We start from the raw sequence: 18,141 nt of genomic DNA, 5'->3' as shown, positions 1-18,141 counted from the left end.
ACATAACTATACTTATATGTATGTATATGTAACTATGCTATACCTATACTTATCTGCAATGCTTAAATTACAAAAAAAGATTTGTCAAAAACAAAAGTCTTAAATTTGTTGAAATTGTATCTTGAAAAGGGCTCAAAAACATAGCTTTAGATATACTGTGAAGAGCTGGCCCTGCTCATTCATTTATAAAAACAGCTATAAAAACAGCTGCTAAGGGCCCCCTTCTCTTTTTTATAAATACAAACTAACAAAAACAAAAAAACGTAGCGTACGCAGAATGTCTCAATGTTTGCAATTACAGCAATGCACTTAGATCTAATCTGTAAGAAACTCTCCACACCAGACATTTTTTCACAGCATGAAATGTTTTATTAACTGATATCCCACTGTTAAAAGTATCCATTATATCTAAAGCAGTCAAATGAATGTGATGTGCAGAGTATGAACACAATGGAGCTATTATCAGTGTACCTCTAAATACAACAGTTTACTTGCAATGTACAAATGTAACTGGAAAACTGCATTCGAGTTTATGAAATACTGACTCTTGTTGAATACTAAACAGTGTTAATCTATTAAAAATCCTTGACCATAATTATCACATCACACTCTAACAGCTTATATAATTGGGACATTTTTTCTCGCTGTGGAGAAAGTTACACAGTGATTTCAAAGGTGTGCAGTGCAACAGGAGAGCAAGGATACCTTGAACTTGATAAAGTGGTTAGCAGTAAATTTGGTGATTTCTTTTAAATTACATTCTAGTCTGAGGAGGCGGGAGGTTGTCTTAATACAACGTCAGCTCTTCAGAAAAAAAGCCAGATATTAATTAGCGAAGCAGACGATAAAAAGGAACAAAACGTCGCACATGTAGTTATCTCCTCCTGCTTGCTTTGAGGGACGTGTCTACAACCTGTGCCCGTCTTAAAAGCTTCCAGAGTGGGCCCTCACTTAACGACTCCACTTTTCAGCAAAATAGATCAAATTATCCCCTCTTTGTAACATGTAAAAACACAATTTGGACTGACAAGCTTGAACATTACTCTTTTGTGCTGGAGAGACTTGCAAAATGGTGCACACATAACCATTTCTTTTCCTTTGGCCAAGTAATAAGATTCACACGAAATCCATTCATTAGAGGGGCATGTGACTACGCAATATCACAAGGTATTGTCCTTTATCTGTTGTAGAACTGTGAGGTGACCCAGGCCAGTCCCCACTTCAGGTTGGTGAGCATAAACTTGAGCGCCTTGGTCCACTGCTCCTCAGAGTTGAATTGGGTTTTGATGGAGTAGGAGCCACCGCTGCCGCCCGTGTCCTCGATCTTTCCCTTCTCCACATCCATCCTGACACAGAAAACATCATGTAAGGTCTGGTGTATGTACTGGTGTCAATAGTATGACATGGCATCAACATAGAGAGCACTTTAGTGTACATGCCAAACAATTCTACACCAACACCTCTAACTGATCACACGTGGTGTAATGTAACTAAACATTTACACAACTGCTGTACTTGAATACAAATTTGAGGTACTTGTACTGAAGTTTTTCTTTTCATACCACTTTAATCTTCTATTTTACCACATTTGAGAGGGAAATATTGTATACTACTTCACTACATTGATCTGACAGCTTTAGTTATTTTACAAATTAAGACTTTTGAATACAAAACATACAAGGAGCTTATAAGATCTTATTTTTTGTTATAAATTAAACTACCCAACACTAATACAAGTGCATCTGAAATATTTAGTCGATTAATCAATAAGTAGACTGAGGGAAAGTTAACAATCATTTAGTCATTTTTATGCAAAAATAATTAATGATTCAGGGTTTAAAACATGTAATGATTTGTTGCTTTTTCTTCTATTTATTTGAATAATTTGAAATATTTTCAATAGTTTGTAGGTTCATACTGTCGGCTGGACGAACCTTGTGAAGGTGCCACATTGGAGTCTGGGTAAATGTGATAGCATTTCTTTTTACCTTGTTTAATCATCATCAATATTTTAATGGAGAAAATAATTGGGATTCAAAAAGAAAACAGACCTATTCAAAATAGTTGAAAGTTAAGTTTTCTTTTGATATTTTGAGTTCATTTTCTTGATGATTTTAACATACTTTTCTTGAAATGGAGTATTGTAGTAATTTTGCTTGAGCAAAATGTCTGAAAAAGTTTTCCATTACTGCTTATAACCATGCCTGTTACAGAAATAATTTGGTGGTTTGATGTGGTTTTCTTTGGTGGACTAAGGAAAGAGTGAAGTTTTTCTGTTGGAGGTGACTGTGAACTTTATAAGGTTAGTTAGTACACAACTACGTGTTGAGATGATTGTTCTACTGGAGGCCGTGCTTTAAATATTGAAACAGTTATATAGCTAAAGCTTTCCCAAATGTCTCTTATTTGCCTCAACAGCATAATCAAAGCAGACAATTCTCCAGACCCTGTAGTATAAATGGAGGTAATGGTTTACAATTTGCTTTCACATTTCATGAATATTTACAGCTTCATCTTAAATGGATGCAGTGATGCCTTAGTTAATGAGCACAGAGACAAATGTGTACATTGTGCTGGTGTGCAGGTATCTGACCTGTATGGAAGACAGAAGCCAGTGTCTCCTTTTTCCACCTCCTCTTTGAACTGCTGGACACAGTCCAGAAAGGCCACCATGGCATGGTCGAATTTATTGTCCCAGAAGAACCTGAGGCCCCCTGAGCAGTACAGAGGAAGCTCCTGGACAGACACAGGCAGAGAGAAATGGCAGGATTGGAGCCTGGAGGAGTGTTTAAATAATGATGGGAGAGCTGGGCTTGTAAATTATGTATGTATTACCTTGGACTTGTCTGTTAGTGACTCTAAGTAGGAGTGGTTTCCATAAGGGACAAGGCGATACCTGAAAAGAGAAGTGTTGTTTGAGCTGACTTGCAGAATATTTTTAAGAAATCTTGATAGAATGCTGCAGGGATGACGTTTTGTGTACGCTGACCCAGAAGTTAGTAAGCGTCTTCCTGGTTTCCTCTGCAGTAACTCAATGGGATTTTTCCATTGGATTATTGCAGAAAATACGCTCTGTTGCTAACAAACTTCTGTGATACTTACATGTTTACTACAGCAAGAAAATTTTTACAAATAAACACCACTTTTATCATTTTGGCATATTATAAGCATAAATGCAATCTGCAGAAGTAGAAAGCCTATGTATATATAATAAACAAACTACATTACGGTCGCATGTCTTCATTGCCTAAACCAAAATAAGGCTGTAACAGCAGTGTTTGTCATGACGGCATTCTGCAATATTTAGCCACATTTAGCTACTTATTGTAATAAAAACAATAACTTTGTCGTTGCTAGAAGCAGTGAGAAGCCTAGCTGCTGAACTATGTAGAAATTCGAGGCAAGAGTTGTTTGCAACGGCATTTTTGAAAGACATGTAAAAGCTTTAAAATTCAAGAGTGGATGTATTTTTATTGTAGAATAAAATTTAAAAAAGTCTCTTATACTTGTGTTAACCACAAACCTTATTTCAGGAATCCAACCAAAAGCCACTGACTTTGCTAAAATGCTAACTCATTTCGGGTCAATAGGACTCATTCCTGCAACACTCTACTGTGAGGTAAACTAAAAACAAACAGTGAGTACCTCTGGAAGCGCAGCCCCATTTTGTTGGCGAGGGCGTGCAGCAGCAGCACCGTCTGCCCCCAGGCTGCGTTGATCTCATTCCACTCCACCGGGACGCTGGGAAGTCGACCCAGACGGAAGTTGTTGATGGTACCGAACTGGCCGCTGTGCCTAGACAAGAAAAGATTCTCAGTCAATAGGAATTGATTTGTTTTGTGTGCTGGAGGCCTCTGTATAAAATTTGCTTAGTCATGGATAATTGGTCAACAGAAAAAAAAAAAAATTTATTCTTGGCATAGACAACCTTTATGTGTGTGTGTGTGTGTACCAGATGTGAAATGTGGCATTAAAGACATTGGTCTTTTTCAGGCGGTCGAGCTGAATCTGGCAGTAACGCATCTGGTTGTCAACGCTCTTCAGCTCGTCATCCAGCTCCAGCTGCTGTCGTTTAAACTCGCTGTACTCCTTCTGGTACCTTTTGGCACAAAACGGAGAAAAGAGACTGAGCTGTCAGCTGTTGTGTCATTTAGCACATAGCGCTGTCACCTGTTTTCACCATGCTTGTGTTACTCACTGTAGCTCCTCTGTGTCCAGCTGCTGAGAGTGGGTCCTGCTCTGAGTCAGGTCCTGAGCCACAGCTGCCCTCTGCTCCTCCACAGCCTCCAGCTCCTGGACCAGAGCCTCCTCCTCCTCCTTCAGCTGATGCAGCTCTGCAAGCAGAGTCTCCTCTTCCTCCACCTGCAGGTGTGACAGCAGCTCCAGACACTGCCTGAAAACACGTTCACATACAGGATGTTATTACACACACACATACTGCTCATAGGCAGACATTTGGAATCAGGGTTTTTTTAATGTTGTGCAGCAGCTCACTTGTAATTCTGGCATTCGTTCTCTGTGATGTTGAGCTGCGTGTCCAGGTGGTCCAGCAGGGTGTCAGTACATTCCTCACACAGCGGGTGGTCCACGTCTGTCTGGCCCGACATGATGTCAAACAAGTCACTGGTCACCTGGGTGGGACAGGATCAGAGACAATCTATTTATCTGCTATTCTTGCTAGATTAATATGATCAGAGTAAACTCACATAGCAGAATTTACATTTTCAGCTGTGTGAAAGTAGACGTTACCTTTAACCTACGACTAAGATTTTCCATGGTGCCACCATCCGATGCTTCTCCGATCAGCGTGAAGCTGTTGGCGCTCTCTGTGGACATCATCCTGCACGGCGAGATTAAACAGTTCAGTCAGTTTGTAGGTGATGCTGCATTTGCGCGGCCATTTATACCTTACATGACAAGAGAACATATGAACTGAGAGATAATGAGAGAATTTCTGATACCGCTTTTGCTTCCTGATGCTGATCCTAATTCCTGAACTTGCGAATCGGCTGTTATCAAGTACCAATGCAATACCACTGCGTTACAAAAAGTATATGCTACTAACCGTGTATAGATGTGAAATTATTGCTATCGCTGTTGTATGGTATCTCAGGTTAAGCCCTTTGTAAAACATGAAAAAATACATGCGGAGAATTAATGCCACAGAAATAGTCAGATTTCTGACATTTTTCTAATGGTTCACACGACACTATTCAGCAAAAATCAATTCTTCCCTGCTCTACAACAGCAGTAGCCAGTGGGTGGCCTGCACAACCTGCAGTGTAGACTGCAGCAGTCCAGCAGTTTAGGCAGTATTGGAAGCATTTCAGGTACAGGAATAACAGCAACTCAGAGATAATCAACAGATGTAAACTGTTATCAGAGTTTATTTCCTGCATCAAAGGACTTGAGTGCTCACCGTGCAGGAGGGATGTATTTCCTTGACACTCCATCTTGCTTGTTTTCTACAAAGTTCTCCTGCAAGAAAAATGTAATTCTGAGACTCCAACATTCAAAATATTTTCACACTGAATTCAAATAATAAATTTCTTTTGTCTTAAAAGTCTTGCAGATCAGATTTTTTTTTTTAACAAAAACCAAAAAGTTAGTGATATTATCCCATTGTTCCAGTTTACCATATAAAAGGTGACATACACACTAAAAATTTTATGCTGATTTACTGAACATAGAATTTTATTTACATATGATTTTGCTTACTATCTAAATTAACCATATTATCAGGTTATAACACTTAATTATACATATTTTTCACATATAGATTGTGGTTTCTATTGGAGGTGTCCTGATGTCTGTCATGTAATTATGCCAAGTCAGAAATAACAGTTTCCCTGACACATTTTTTTTTAAAATCTCATCAGTCAGGTATCTATGTATCTATGTATATATCTAATGTATCTACCTCTGGTGCTGTCTCCCCGTCAGTGCTGTCAGCCTGTTTACTGGGAGTCACGGTGACCAACGGAGCTGAGGAGGACAGGGGGACACATAATAATAATAATAATAGTAATAGACACTTTTAACGCCAGTACACTGCATCAGTTTCGTACATTTCAAAGCACCTATGATTTATTGTTGTCGGTGTACATACCAATAAGTTCGTGGATTGTGACCCGGTCGAGCACATTGAAGGATGTGTCCAGTTTGAGCGGCTGACAGCACCGCTGACACACGAAGCTCACCTGCATGGTCGTGCTCGACGACTTGGAGCCCTCCATCGCTACCTGCAAGAGAACATATAAATATATAAAATCGTTCTGGAAATAGCCAAAATGTTTCCAAAGTTTGGAGGTAATGGTTAAGCACCACAGCTTGCTAGCTAGGTAGCTGTTTGGCTAAACTGCAAGACAGCTGGCTAGCTGACATTAGCTTCGCAGCTAGTTTGTAACATTTATCAGTGGTGTAAGATATAAACAAAAGATGGACTCACTGTCGCTTGTCGAGAACGAAAACTATCGCATAATAATCCAAACTTGAGCGCGTCGAAAAATTATAAATCACTTCTAATATATTTAACGTGACTATTGCATTTTGCAGCTCGGGACTTCTCTTCCTACTTCCTTATTGTTGTTTACGGCGGACGTGACGTCAGATTAAAAGTGTGGAAAAAGTCACGAGGAAACACCACTTAAGAAAAACCGTCGTGTACACAGTTTATATTAATACACATATTAATGTTATCTTGCAGGTAGTTTAAAATTGAGGAAAATATATTCAGATATATTGATAACAGAAAGGTGGTGCTGTTAGATTTTTTGTTATGCTACTAATGAGTAAGAATACCATTTAAATTTAATTGTTCTTTATATAATTTCACACATTTTTTAACAGAATTTTTGTTTTAGGTGTTTATGAGGACAATTAAAGCTTCACCAAAGTCACTGAATCCATCGAGTACTAAATCTTTTTTCCTGTGAAACATCATTTATTTTCTAATGGCTATTTATTAATATTTTCACTGATGCCTCTGAAAATGGAGACAACTGACTGACAAACCACAGCAGGACTGTGGTTTTTTCAGTCTTTAAAAAAATCTTGTCTCCACCCCCAACCCCCTTTGCTGATTTACTTCATTGTTTATCTCTATCTTCTTGAATAACCACTTAAACTTGTTACATTCACGAAAACAACAAGAAACAAAATACACCCCCCTCCCCAAAAAACCCCCAGAGAGAATGTATTAAAAAGACGCTGTTTTGTAGTATGATGCAAATATTTGTACATATATCCTATATATCTTATTTTATCATCTCTTCTATGTATATTTTGTTAGATACAGTAGTATAATGCACATATTTTTATTTTAACATACTTGTTATTTTTCTTGTAACATCTCTATGCTTATAAATAAGAACAACTGTAACGTGCAATTTCCCTCAACGAAAATATAAAAGTTTTGTACAAAAAATAAAAAGGGTGTATTTTTCATACTTCAAACTTTTACATGTTCTTTGCCGTGGATCAATAAAGTATTTGTGACTCTGAAAGCGTAGTCGTCTGAGTGCAGACGCCACTGTGCAGTGTGTAGTTTACGCTCCGGTCCACTGGGGGCGCTGTTATTTGAGCAGCAAACCGCCGTTTAACAAAACCAGAAGAAGACGATAGTTGCGGGAAAACTGAAGCTGATGATTCCGGTCTTGCTGACTCCAAACTGTAAAAAAACAAGGTACATGTAGAAATATTTATTATTTAACAATTAGCCAGTGACATTTCGAAAACTGACGTCCACTGTCTGAGTCGCATATTGGTCTGTCGAAGTGTTTTTGTCGATTGTCTTAATCTCAGAAGTCAGAAAGTCTGGAGTGCTAAATTGTGTAACGTTAACCCCCCAAAACAAATCATAGCAGTTAGCCACTTCAGTGTTTAGCTAACGTTAAGTGCTAATGTAATATTTTAATATTTTTACACCGTGTATGAACACTGAACAGCTTTTATTACGTTGCTGAATATTTCCACTGAGTGAGTTTTGTTTATTTCCGTGGGAATATTGTGCTTCATCACGTTTGCGTTGTGTAACCTTATGCTGCTTTTCCACTAATTTGCCACAGCATTGTTCTCAGTAAACACAGCTAATGTTACAACATCATCCACAGATTTTTTATTTTTTTATTGATAAATAATGTTATTGATATTATGAGACTCGTCGTTGTCGCAGGTCACTTGTTTCCCTGAACCTAGGACACATAATAAATACACAGCACAGCAAGAAGGATTTAATGAAGTTATTACTATTTGTGTTGTACGCCGCCCTACATACTTTAGTTGCCTTAGTAATTTTTTAGATAACTTATCATAGCTGGCCACCGGGATAACAATACAGTCTATATGTACAGTAAATATAACATGACCAAAGTTCACATAATTGTCTGAACTCGACTGCTGCTGGGATCAGTTTGTTTTACTCAGACAAAGCTAGACTGAGCAGTCCACAGTTGGACATTTAAGTGTCATGCTTTAGATTATTATAATTTTAACAAAAACAACCTTTAAGTTCAGGTCTGTAAACCCTGGTAACCCACTCCAGATGCCAGTCACATTGGAGTTAGCCCTGAGAGCAATGAGTCATTCGAAGCCTCTGAGTGTGCTCTGTTTTTTTCATTTCTAGTTCTTCAAACACCATGGAAACCCCAACAGCCAGTGATGTCAAAAAGGGGATTTCACTCCTTTGGGAGACTCTGCAGTGTCCAATATGGTGAGTGTCCTGCTGACCAAAAAGTCAAACAAGCAAGTTGTACTGGATTTTTTAAAAGATAATTAAAAGATTGAGTTTCCCATTTTGCACTTTCATATTCTTTACTGACTTTTTTTCACCTATAGCTTGGAGTTAATGACTGCACCTGTATCTACTAAGTGTGACCATCAGTTTTGCAAGTAAGTAACATTTGATTATATTTTATTTTTATAAAGAAGCTGATATTATCATATTTTTTACTTGGACTCACAAATATTATATCTCTTTTTATTTCTCAACAGATTTTGTATGATGAAACTTTTGGACAACACGAAACAAAACAAGGCTAGCTGCCCAGTGTGTAAAACCAAGATAACCAAAAGGTTAGACAGAAGCCAATAAGATGACAGTGTGTAACATTTATTACTTTTAACTAACTACTCATTGTTACAACATGTGTGGATTTTTATTTACTTGTACAGGAGCCTGCAGGAGAGTCCTGGTTTTCAGAGGCTTGTAGCAGGATTGCAGGACATGATACAGGCATATGAACATGACACCGGCACAAACTGTAAGACCACATGACAGAATTCTTAACATGACTTTGTAAAATGAACCTGTGTTATATTATCTAATAATATTTCTTTTATTTTTTCAGACTTCACTGGAACGTCCCATCAAAAAGAAGAATCAGAGTAATAGTTTTGAACATTTAATTTGTCTGTCATTTGAAATAAATAAAAGCTAATATATTTACTATACAAGCTCAGCTTGTATTCTCACTCGTGTTTTCCTCCACCCAGAGTCACAGATGCTGAAGCTTCTAAGCGTTGTCATAATATGACACTTGGAAATACACCTGGCACAGACCATGACAATGTGGAAAATGTCGACATCGATGATCTTCCAAGGTCTCACTCCTCGACTATAGCAGGTAAAATCTGGAGGGCTTGTATGGTGGTGCACCTCAAATTTATTGGCCCATTTGCTATTATTTTAAAGATAGTTGAATAATTTATAATTTCAAAAGTGTGTTGCCTTCCTAAATGTTAATAATTTTTCATTTTCTCATTCCTTATTTATTTTTTTAGCCCAGAATGGATTTGCAAGATTGATGGGACTTGAAGACACAAATCCTTTGGCAACAGAAAATGAAGGCCTGGACAGTGGCCTCGGGGAAGCCCCACCAACTTCTGACAAGAAAATGCGCAGTTCTGCAGATAATTTGGAACCAGTCGAAACAGAGATGTTCGAAGCTGTGGACAACATGACATGGACACATAAAACAAAAGATGAAATGGGACTCCCCAAATTGGACAAAGTCTCCCTCCATCTGTCATTAATTCCAGACAAGACTGAGCATCAGCCTGTAAGAAAGTCCTCAAGGAAGAAGCGAAAAAATGATTCTGAGCCCGAGATTCTCGGGGAGAAACAAAAGAAAAGTTTACAGAAAGTTGCTGAGTGGCTCATGAAGGTTCCACCTGAGGGAAGTCTTGAAGTAGAGCAACCCAACGAAGACGCTGATGACTCTGACAGCAGCTCTTCGACCTCAACAATAGATATCAAGCAACACAACACTGACATGAATCTCTCGAGAGTGGATCGTGCAAAAGCCCTTGAAGATCAGGTATTTGGGGCCGTCTACAGACGAGAACGAAAAGGGACCAGGGCTTTTTCTCCTCCACTTAATGTTTTTGTCGGGCCATCAGCAACTAAAGAAACACAAGCGGTCTCCACCAGAAAAAAGGAGGATACTTGTACTCGTGCTGATGTTATCCCGAATACAAGCTCTGCAGATAAAAGTGAAAGTGATGTTGAGGCAGAGCAACAAATAATAGAAGAAGTAAATGAAACCAGCAGTGATTTTTTTAAAGAAGCAGAACAAATAGAGGAAAATGATAGAGAGAAACATGGGGAAGAGTTGAACAAATTGCCAGAAAGTGACAAAAATAATGGCAAAGGTGAGGATCCCTCTCCTGTGCATGTTATCGAGCAACAGCAACCAGACAGAAATGCAAAGAAAATAATGAGAAACAGTCTGCAGCAGGTTGACAGTGATTTGCAAGAGCAAGCTAAAACAACCACAGAAACTACTGAGCAAAAGAAAACAGACAAGAGGAGAGGTAAAAACACAAAGTTAGAAAAAGGCAAGCCTGCCAGAGTGCCAAAACCCCTTGTTCTGGTTGGAGTTCAGAATGGAAAAACAAGTCCTAAGACTAGACCAAGGTCTGAAGAAGTTCAAGTTCATATTGAGAACTACCCCAGCAGCGAGGACCAAGAGATCCCCGTCACAAGGAGAACAAGGAGAAGTAGAAGGCTTCAACTCTTCACTGAGGAAGTCCAGGGAGGTCCCAAAAAGGCAAACTTGAAGGCCAATACTTCTGAAAAGCAATCAGAGGAAGCTAAAGGTGGAACATTAGATCATATGGCATCACCTAAGAATGGAAACATAACAAAGGAGGCTGAAAGAAACGGATGTGTTTATGATCAAGACTTGGGTGGAATAGAAAATATTGAGTCTGGCGAAAGAGCATCTTTTTTGAAACCAACAGAAAAAACTGTAGAGTCGATTGCTGAAGTGCCAAATGCTGAAATTTTATCTGAAGTTGGCGCTGCTTGTTATGTCCCCCTCGTCCCTAGCTCTACAAGTCCAACTGAAGCGATGGTGGTTGGTCCAACACCTGAAGGCGACAACCCAACAAATCGGGTCTCAAACAGTACTCAGTTGGAAACCTTCCCTCAGGAGACAAAGTGTGCTGAAACAGAAAATGAGGAGGATAAGAACGACAGTGAAATGGACACTGAGCATCTGCTCAGGAGCTTCAAAGCCACAAAAAGGAAATCTTTCCATCTTGGTGGTCCAAATGTGAAAAGGAGCCGCAGTTTGGACCAAGAGAACGCGCAGGGTGCAGAAGCAGAAAATGTTGAATCTGCAAAAAATCAGATGAATACGAAAGCATCTGAAGTCAGCAACCAAGACTCATCAAAAGACGATGAAAACTCATCTTGCAGTGACTTGATCTCCCCCTCCACATCACCCGCTCTGACAGGAAAACCAGTTGCTGAGAAACACGATCAAGTAGGAGAAGCCTCGGTCCCTGACAACAGTGCTAACTGCGCCTCCCGGAATAGTGTCCGCAGCACCCTCACTCCTAATGTAGTGACAAAGCGTGACATAGAAAGTCCTCATCTCTCTGTTGTGCCTCAAGTAGTAGATTCTGGGCTCTGCTTCGTAGCCGTTGAGCACGAGGAGCTAAATGAACCCTCAAAGTGTTCTCAGATCGCACAGAGTCCACTCAGTTGTACTGCAAGGGATGCTGGCAAAGAGACGGAGATTAGAGATAGTGGAAAACATTTAGTCAACACCTCTAAAAATGTTTTAAACACAGAGTCTTTAACTCCTGATGGCCTTGAAGCACCAGTTCTACAAACTGTCCATGAAATAAAGTCGTACGGTAGTGATAGCGAAGAGCTCAGCGCCCAATCCCCCATCAAGAGCATGCCCAGAAAGAGGACAAGGAGGATCGAGTCTTCATCCGAGTCAGACTGCAGTGAAGATGGATTGCCGCCTTTGACAGAAATTTTCGGAATATCAGCTCCTCCCGCTGCCGTGACAAAGGATCAAGGAGACCGCAGTGAAGCTAATAGATGTGAGGGTGATACTGCGGCTGGAGAAGAACAGTTGAGCCGTCCACCTCCGTGCCCCAGCCCAGACTGTGTTAACTCCAGCCAAGCGTCTGTGGACTTGTTTGGCACGCCAGAGGAATGTAAGTTGATTCTCAGTAACCAAAATAATTTGTAGTTTTTAGGTTTGCAGCCTGCTGAGATAAAGAAAAACATGAAGTCTTCTCCTCTGTTAGTAACAGGATGCCTACGTGCACTGGTGTAGCTGAAGGTATACACAACTATATCAAACCTCTTTTTCTGACATGAAAAAAAAGACATGTATCATTCAAACTGCTTCAATTTTGTATATTTTGTGCAATGAAGTTATTTTTATATTGTTTGACATCACTAAAAGGGTTTCTGCAGATACTTAACAAGTCATAAAGGCATTGAATTAATTTAAAAGTAGGGCCTTAACTAGTATTAAAATGTCTTAAATTAATCTTATGTAGCTGTACTTTCAAACATTTTGGTGGCACCTCAGCACGTTGAACTGCCAGCTCAGCTTGACCTCACCACAGACTGTACGGGCAGTAGCTGCTGTGGCAGTGGGCCAATCACATGTCACATTAAATCGCTTGCAGTGGTTGGCTGCGTGCAAAACCGTACAAATAGTATATTTATACTTTTTCAGGCTAGGTACAAAAGGGATCAAATGCAGGTATTGTTTGACTGGAGAAGTTTTGGCACTACTTGGTACTGAGTTATTTTGTTGAAACCTTAAAAAATATTGAGAACTGATACCCAGCCCTAACTAAAACAGCACAATTCAGTGTTTTCACATTCAAGCCCTGTAAGCTTCTGTAAAGCCTGCTAGTTCCCATTATAAATATTTTCAGCGTTGTAATAGTAATTAACCTTGAGTCATGTCCTGGATACTCCTTGAAAAGTTCTTAAATTTGATGTTTACGAGAGTGCAGAAACCTTGTTCTGCCACAGCTTGCTCTGTTGTTTCCCACCCACACATAAAAATTTGTGTGATGTCGGAGGGAAAATACTTTTTCTCAAACGTTCTAACACAACGCAATTTGATTATTTCTTCTTTGCAGGCGAAGTCCCAGTAAATGACATGCATGTTTCCATGGAATCATCACAATTTTCAAGCGAAGTCCTTGTCACACAGGTAAATATGATTATACTCTCAATTACTTTTTTTCTATTCATAGTATCCTGCTGTATAAATACACTCTGTGAAAGCATCAAATGTAGTGTATGAACAGCCAATGATTTTGCATTACTACTAACAGAGTTTTTAACTGTCTAGCTTGTGCAGAATTACCTGGTGGCATTGTGATCCCAGTGATGCACCGTCACGTTACGCCCCATAGAGGGCAGCTCCTACACTTTCCCCAAACCAAACTGTCAGCTCCTGGATGACAGACTACCTCTCTCAGTAAAAAATGTCCCCCTCAGCAGCTTTCTAAATTGCATTTCATTTACGTTAGAGGAAATGCCGCCTAGGAGATGATTCTTGTTTTCTACCTCATCCATCTTCCAGCGCTCTCACTTTAATCTGTCGACTGTCTTTGACTTGGAGTTTTAAGTTTCACACCCTGGGGTTTAGAAAGGGCCCAGGATTACACACACATCTGAGCCTCCACAGAGGTTTGGTGTTATTGTGCTGCGTGTTTGTGTGCCTGTAGACATAATCAATGCACGTGTGCGCTCAGCTTTAAGGATGAAGTTTAAAGTATTAGTATTATGCATTTTTCAACAATAGACTCTGTTTCTCCAAACCAGCACCAGTTGAAAAAGCTGTTGTCACTTCCTCTCTCTTTTGCTCTTTGATCACCCTAAGTTTTATATAATCACTGTCTCTCTCTCTCTCTTTACTCTGCCATATATTCTCTACACTTAGTGCTAAAAAAGCATCCATTCCTTTCCAACAGTGACTAACAGCCTGAGTGTTGGTGTCGTCCTCACTGATTGACAGTTGTTATTGTTTTTCATATGTCAAAGCAAGACACCAAATGTGCAGCCAGCATGTGTCCCTTCCTTTTCCTCTTATCCCCTTCCCTGTGTGTTATTTAAGCGTGTGAATCATTTGTAATTATAAGATGTTGCTTCTTTTAGCAAAAGATTGAAATGCAGAAGGAGCTGGTGAGGTTGGAGAAGTTGATGGCTCTGGTGTCGGAGGTGCTGCAGGAGAAAGAAGGAAGTCCTGCAAAAGAAGTTCCCTCAAAAACAGACCAGAGCAGCAAAACTACAGGTGAGCCGATTAGAAATGAAAAGTAGTTACTTTAGAGCTGGCATGATTAGTTGATTAACTGATTAAAACTTTAAAAGTTCATAAATGCAAAGTAGGAACATGCATATCTGTTAGCACAAAGTAAAGTCTTTCTTTTTAGTTAGTTTAGTATTAGGTTTGTGGAAGTGTTGAGAGCTTCTGATTGTTTTGTGTCCCCAGGCTCAGACATACAGAGACCCCTCCCATGTGAGCAGGACACAGGCCACGGTGCAGACCAGTAAGTAAAACATAGTAGACTAGACTTTTACTACTGGTGCGTAGAAATTCATTTCTTCTCAGATATTTTTACCCTTTTTGTCCTGAAATTATTTCTCCAATCTAACAGGTAAGATTAAAAGTATATATATAGTAGAAGAAAATAAATAAAACAACCACCAAGTAAATTTTTTTGTATATTTATATATATATCAAGAGAACATTTTTAGCAACAAAAATATGCAAAGCACAGTATAGTACATGTCTGTGATTTAGTCAATGCTTAAATTTTGATATGGGGAAACTAAATTGTCCAACTGAAATGACAGGCATCATGTATAAAAAGGGTTAAAGCAAGGGTGTTTTTACATTCAAAGTTTCTAATGAGGCTTTCAAATAAAGCTTCCACTGTCTACCGTCATAGTTTTTTAAGTCATGCCTTTAAAAAAAAAACAAGCCCCCAAAAAAATCCTCTATCTGAATAAAGTGATTCAGAGGCAGAAATTAGTTTTTCTTTATTTATTAAATCAACTTTCTTCAATGAATATAATTTATTTCACTATAATAGTGTTAGAGCCAAAGGGGAAGCTTTTGTTATTGTGGTTATATAAATGTAATTTATGGTGCTGTTAGATTACTGTTAGACAGCTCTGTTATTACAGCTGCCTGCCTCACTTTGTGTGCGGCAAGCGGAGGAGCAAACAGTTTTTTGACCTCACCGTGAAGATGCTTTTGAAAAAGCACCAGCCAACGTGGACTGAAGCACAATATTCCATTAAGAAAAAGTTTTCAGTTTTTTTTCTCCCCTCATGTCATTCTGTGTCCCTTCTCTCTCCTGACGGGTTTGTGGATCCGTGAATGCAGCACAGGTAGAACTCTTCATGAGTTGTTTTTTTCCTCAGCAGTAGTTTGTGGAAATTGAGACAAAGGGCTGATAATTGATCAGTCGATCTTATCACAGGTGATCAAATCAAATCAATGGATGAGAGGAGGACTTGCTGCATAGAAACTTTTAGACTCAGCAGGATGAATGACTAAGTTTCACTTCCACTGTCCTTGAAGTTCTGCTGCTCCATCTGTTGCCCAAAGTACGCTCTGCGTTTTGACAGTGTGATGTGCTCCTAATAAACTGTACAGCTCCAAAACTTGAAACTCAGTATGGGGCAGCAGATGTTTTGATTGTGGTGTGGGAATGTGTGGGAAAGCCTGATAGTATTCTACATTTCTCTTGCTTTCATTTATTTGTGACGGGCCACTACAATTAAAACATCTGCTGCCACAAATAGATTTTTGGAGCTGGACTATTCACATCGGGCACATTGAAAGTGGCTGGCGTTCTGCTGCCCCACCATATATTTTCATCCTGTGGTAAACACTGACTAATAATGTTAGTGTTGCTTAGTTTTTATCTGCCACTGTGCAGAAATACAAAGTTGTAACAGAATGAATAGAAATGCAAAACAAAAAAGTAACCAAATAAAAGCTGCACAGCATTCAAATATTGATTCAGAATTTGAATGTTATGAATGAAGCTTTTAATTATTCGGCCAAGTGTATGACCACAGTCAAACTATGAGTAAACGCTGCCTTATCTGTCGTCTAACATGACAACATGAAAGCGTGCCTCCCAGCACTAAGTCATTGTTTGCAGTATGAACGATCAGAGGAGCTGATAACATCGCAGCTTAATGATTCTCAGGACAGTTTGGAGCCGGTTCTACAGGGTGACTCTCTTCTTTCCTACAAGTTTGCAAGTCTCTATGCATTTGTCTGATTATGTTGTTATTGAAAATGATCAGGAGGTTTGTCACTATTTGTGACCTTTATGGTCCTACCATTGGCATTATATATATACAATTTGTGTTAACTGTCAGTGCCTATGAAGTACATATAGGTTAAAATCGTAATTTGGCATTCTGGGAAATCTGCTTCTCCCCTTCCTGCCAGAGATTTAGATTAGAAGATCAATAACGCTCATATCTGGCCATTAAATATGAAGCTTCAGTGATCGGCCGGTTTGTTTTTGGTCAATTGGCCAGTTAAACAATCAGCTCTGACAATCCTTAATGTCAAACCTGACCGCAGTAACAAATCTAATGAAATAATATCTGCCTCAGTGGGTTGTATTTCTCTCCTCTGAGGATTGTGTACATTCTTAATACATTTCAAATTGAGCCATATTTCAATACAGCCGTATTAAGCAGAACAATAACTGGAGCAAGTGGCATGTAATTGGTCTCTTTCAGTCTGTAACTGAGGATGAAAGTTAGCGAGTGTTTGTGTGTTGCTACTAGTCTCGTTCTCAGAGGGTGATGCATCTCAAGAGGACAGGCGGATAATCTCACTAATGAACCCAGAATCTGCTTATGCTGCGGAGAATAAAAAAGTCATTACTGACTGCATCTTATATGTCATTTAGAGCACTTAGAGGAAAACTTGTGTTGCCACAGTAATTTATCTCTCCTGCTTGACTGCCCCCCCCCCCCCCCCCCGAAAACCCCTCGCCTCGCAGGCTTCTAAGTGCTGTCCTCGAGGCGAGGGAGAGATGGAAAAAGACAGCTGATGAAAACAAGGAGGGCTTTAGCTGTACAAGTTCTAAATTAAAAAGCAAATGCTCCATGAGTGCACTGGTGAAATCGGAAAGAATGGTCGCCACTGGAGTATATGACAAGTTTTCAATGAGCCATTATCACTTCAGTGCAGGTAATTTAAACACAGGCACACTGCCAGGCATCAGTATTCCCGTGAAAAAAGAAACCCAAAAGAAAACAAAGGAAAGAAACTTGCAAAACTTTCTATGTTTGAGTTATAAAACAGCTTGTAATATGTTGATAACAAAGGACATGAGTAACTGGATATGGAGTTTCTGCCAATAGCAAGGCCTGATCCCACATTTACATCTTCCTGCCTTATACAACCTCACAGTGGAGTGTAAGGACAATGTTGTGTTTTTATTGTTTGGTTCTACTCCAGCATTTTTGATATGAAAAGAAACAATGACTGAGTTTAAATTGCTGCTGTTCAGCTTCAGGGGCTCATAATCCTCTTCTCTAAGAGCAATGCAGCACAATAATGACCCTAAACAGACAGAAAAGACAATGCAGGTTTTATAACGTGTTTCACTCACTGAGACTGAAACGAGCAACAAGTGGATGTGGCTGCAGTCAGATCCTCACAGGAGAAGATTACACGTATCTGCTAATGTTTGTGGATCGATGACTTTAGACAATCATTGACTGCAAAGGATTTAGACATAATATTGACGTTCGATAATACCATGGCCTGCCACTATCTCTTCCCTATAATTAGGAGACAATTTCTGTTTATAAAATGTGGATGCAAA

General features: G+C 39.3%; 2 protein-coding genes across 3 annotated transcripts in view; one reads left to right on the top strand and one right to left on the bottom strand.

The window, feature by feature from the left end:
- Window positions 1-346: 346 nt before the first annotated feature.
- On the bottom strand, window positions 347-6,589 carry becn1 (beclin 1, autophagy related). The gene is made up of 12 exons (XM_042508359.1): window positions 6,449-6,589; window positions 6,110-6,242; window positions 5,921-5,985; window positions 5,420-5,478; window positions 4,750-4,840; window positions 4,495-4,631; window positions 4,199-4,393; window positions 3,953-4,099; window positions 3,646-3,795; window positions 2,836-2,896; window positions 2,594-2,736; window positions 347-1,346 (listed from the first exon to the last, which is right to left on the bottom strand). The coding sequence occupies exons 2-12, from the start codon at window positions 6,234-6,236 to the stop codon at window positions 1,178-1,180; spliced, it is 1,344 nt and encodes a 447-aa protein (XP_042364293.1). The 5' UTR covers window positions 6,237-6,242; window positions 6,449-6,589; the 3' UTR covers window positions 347-1,177.
- A 2,042-nt stretch (window positions 6,590-8,631) lies between these two features.
- Window positions 8,632-18,141, top strand: part of LOC121959191 (breast cancer type 1 susceptibility protein homolog) — a 30,663-nt gene continuing 21,153 nt past the window's right edge. For both annotated transcript variants that reach the window (XM_042508407.1, XM_042508406.1), the window contains exons 1-10: window positions 8,632-8,710; window positions 8,836-8,889; window positions 8,992-9,072; window positions 9,172-9,260; window positions 9,348-9,384; window positions 9,493-9,623; window positions 9,781-12,456; window positions 13,405-13,478; window positions 14,429-14,564; window positions 14,763-14,820. In XM_042508407.1, coding sequence (XP_042364341.1) covers window positions 8,637-8,710; window positions 8,836-8,889; window positions 8,992-9,072; window positions 9,172-9,260; window positions 9,348-9,384; window positions 9,493-9,623; window positions 9,781-12,456; window positions 13,405-13,478; window positions 14,429-14,564; window positions 14,763-14,820 — 3,410 coding nt within the window. In that variant the 5' untranslated portion in view covers window positions 8,632-8,636. The remainder of the gene's footprint in view (window positions 8,711-8,835; window positions 8,890-8,991; window positions 9,073-9,171; window positions 9,261-9,347; window positions 9,385-9,492; window positions 9,624-9,780; window positions 12,457-13,404; window positions 13,479-14,428; window positions 14,565-14,762; window positions 14,821-18,141) is intronic.

This window comes from Plectropomus leopardus, chromosome 19, assembly GCF_008729295.1.
Source record: "Plectropomus leopardus isolate mb chromosome 19, YSFRI_Pleo_2.0, whole genome shotgun sequence".
NCBI lineage: Eukaryota > Metazoa > Chordata > Actinopteri > Perciformes > Serranidae > Plectropomus > Plectropomus leopardus.
The sequence above is the reverse complement of the archived record's forward strand: the minus strand, read 5'-3'. Positions and strand labels throughout refer to the sequence as shown.

What these genes read in the sequence shown, in the direction of transcription:
- becn1 (XM_042508359.1), bottom strand. Translation starts at nt 6,236, where the DNA reads ATGGAGGGCTCCAAGTCGTCGAGCACGACCATGCAGGTGAGCTTCGTG. An exon ending in ATCTTAGTCGTAGGTTAAAG is followed by an intron (nt 4,632 to 4,749) that starts GTAACGTCTACT and finishes TGTCCCACCCAG; the next exon opens with GTGACCAGTGACTTGTTTGA. An exon ending in CTGGACACAGAGGAGCTACA is followed by an intron (nt 4,100 to 4,198) that starts GTGAGTAACACA and finishes TTGTGCCAAAAG; the next exon opens with GTACCAGAAGGAGTACAGCG.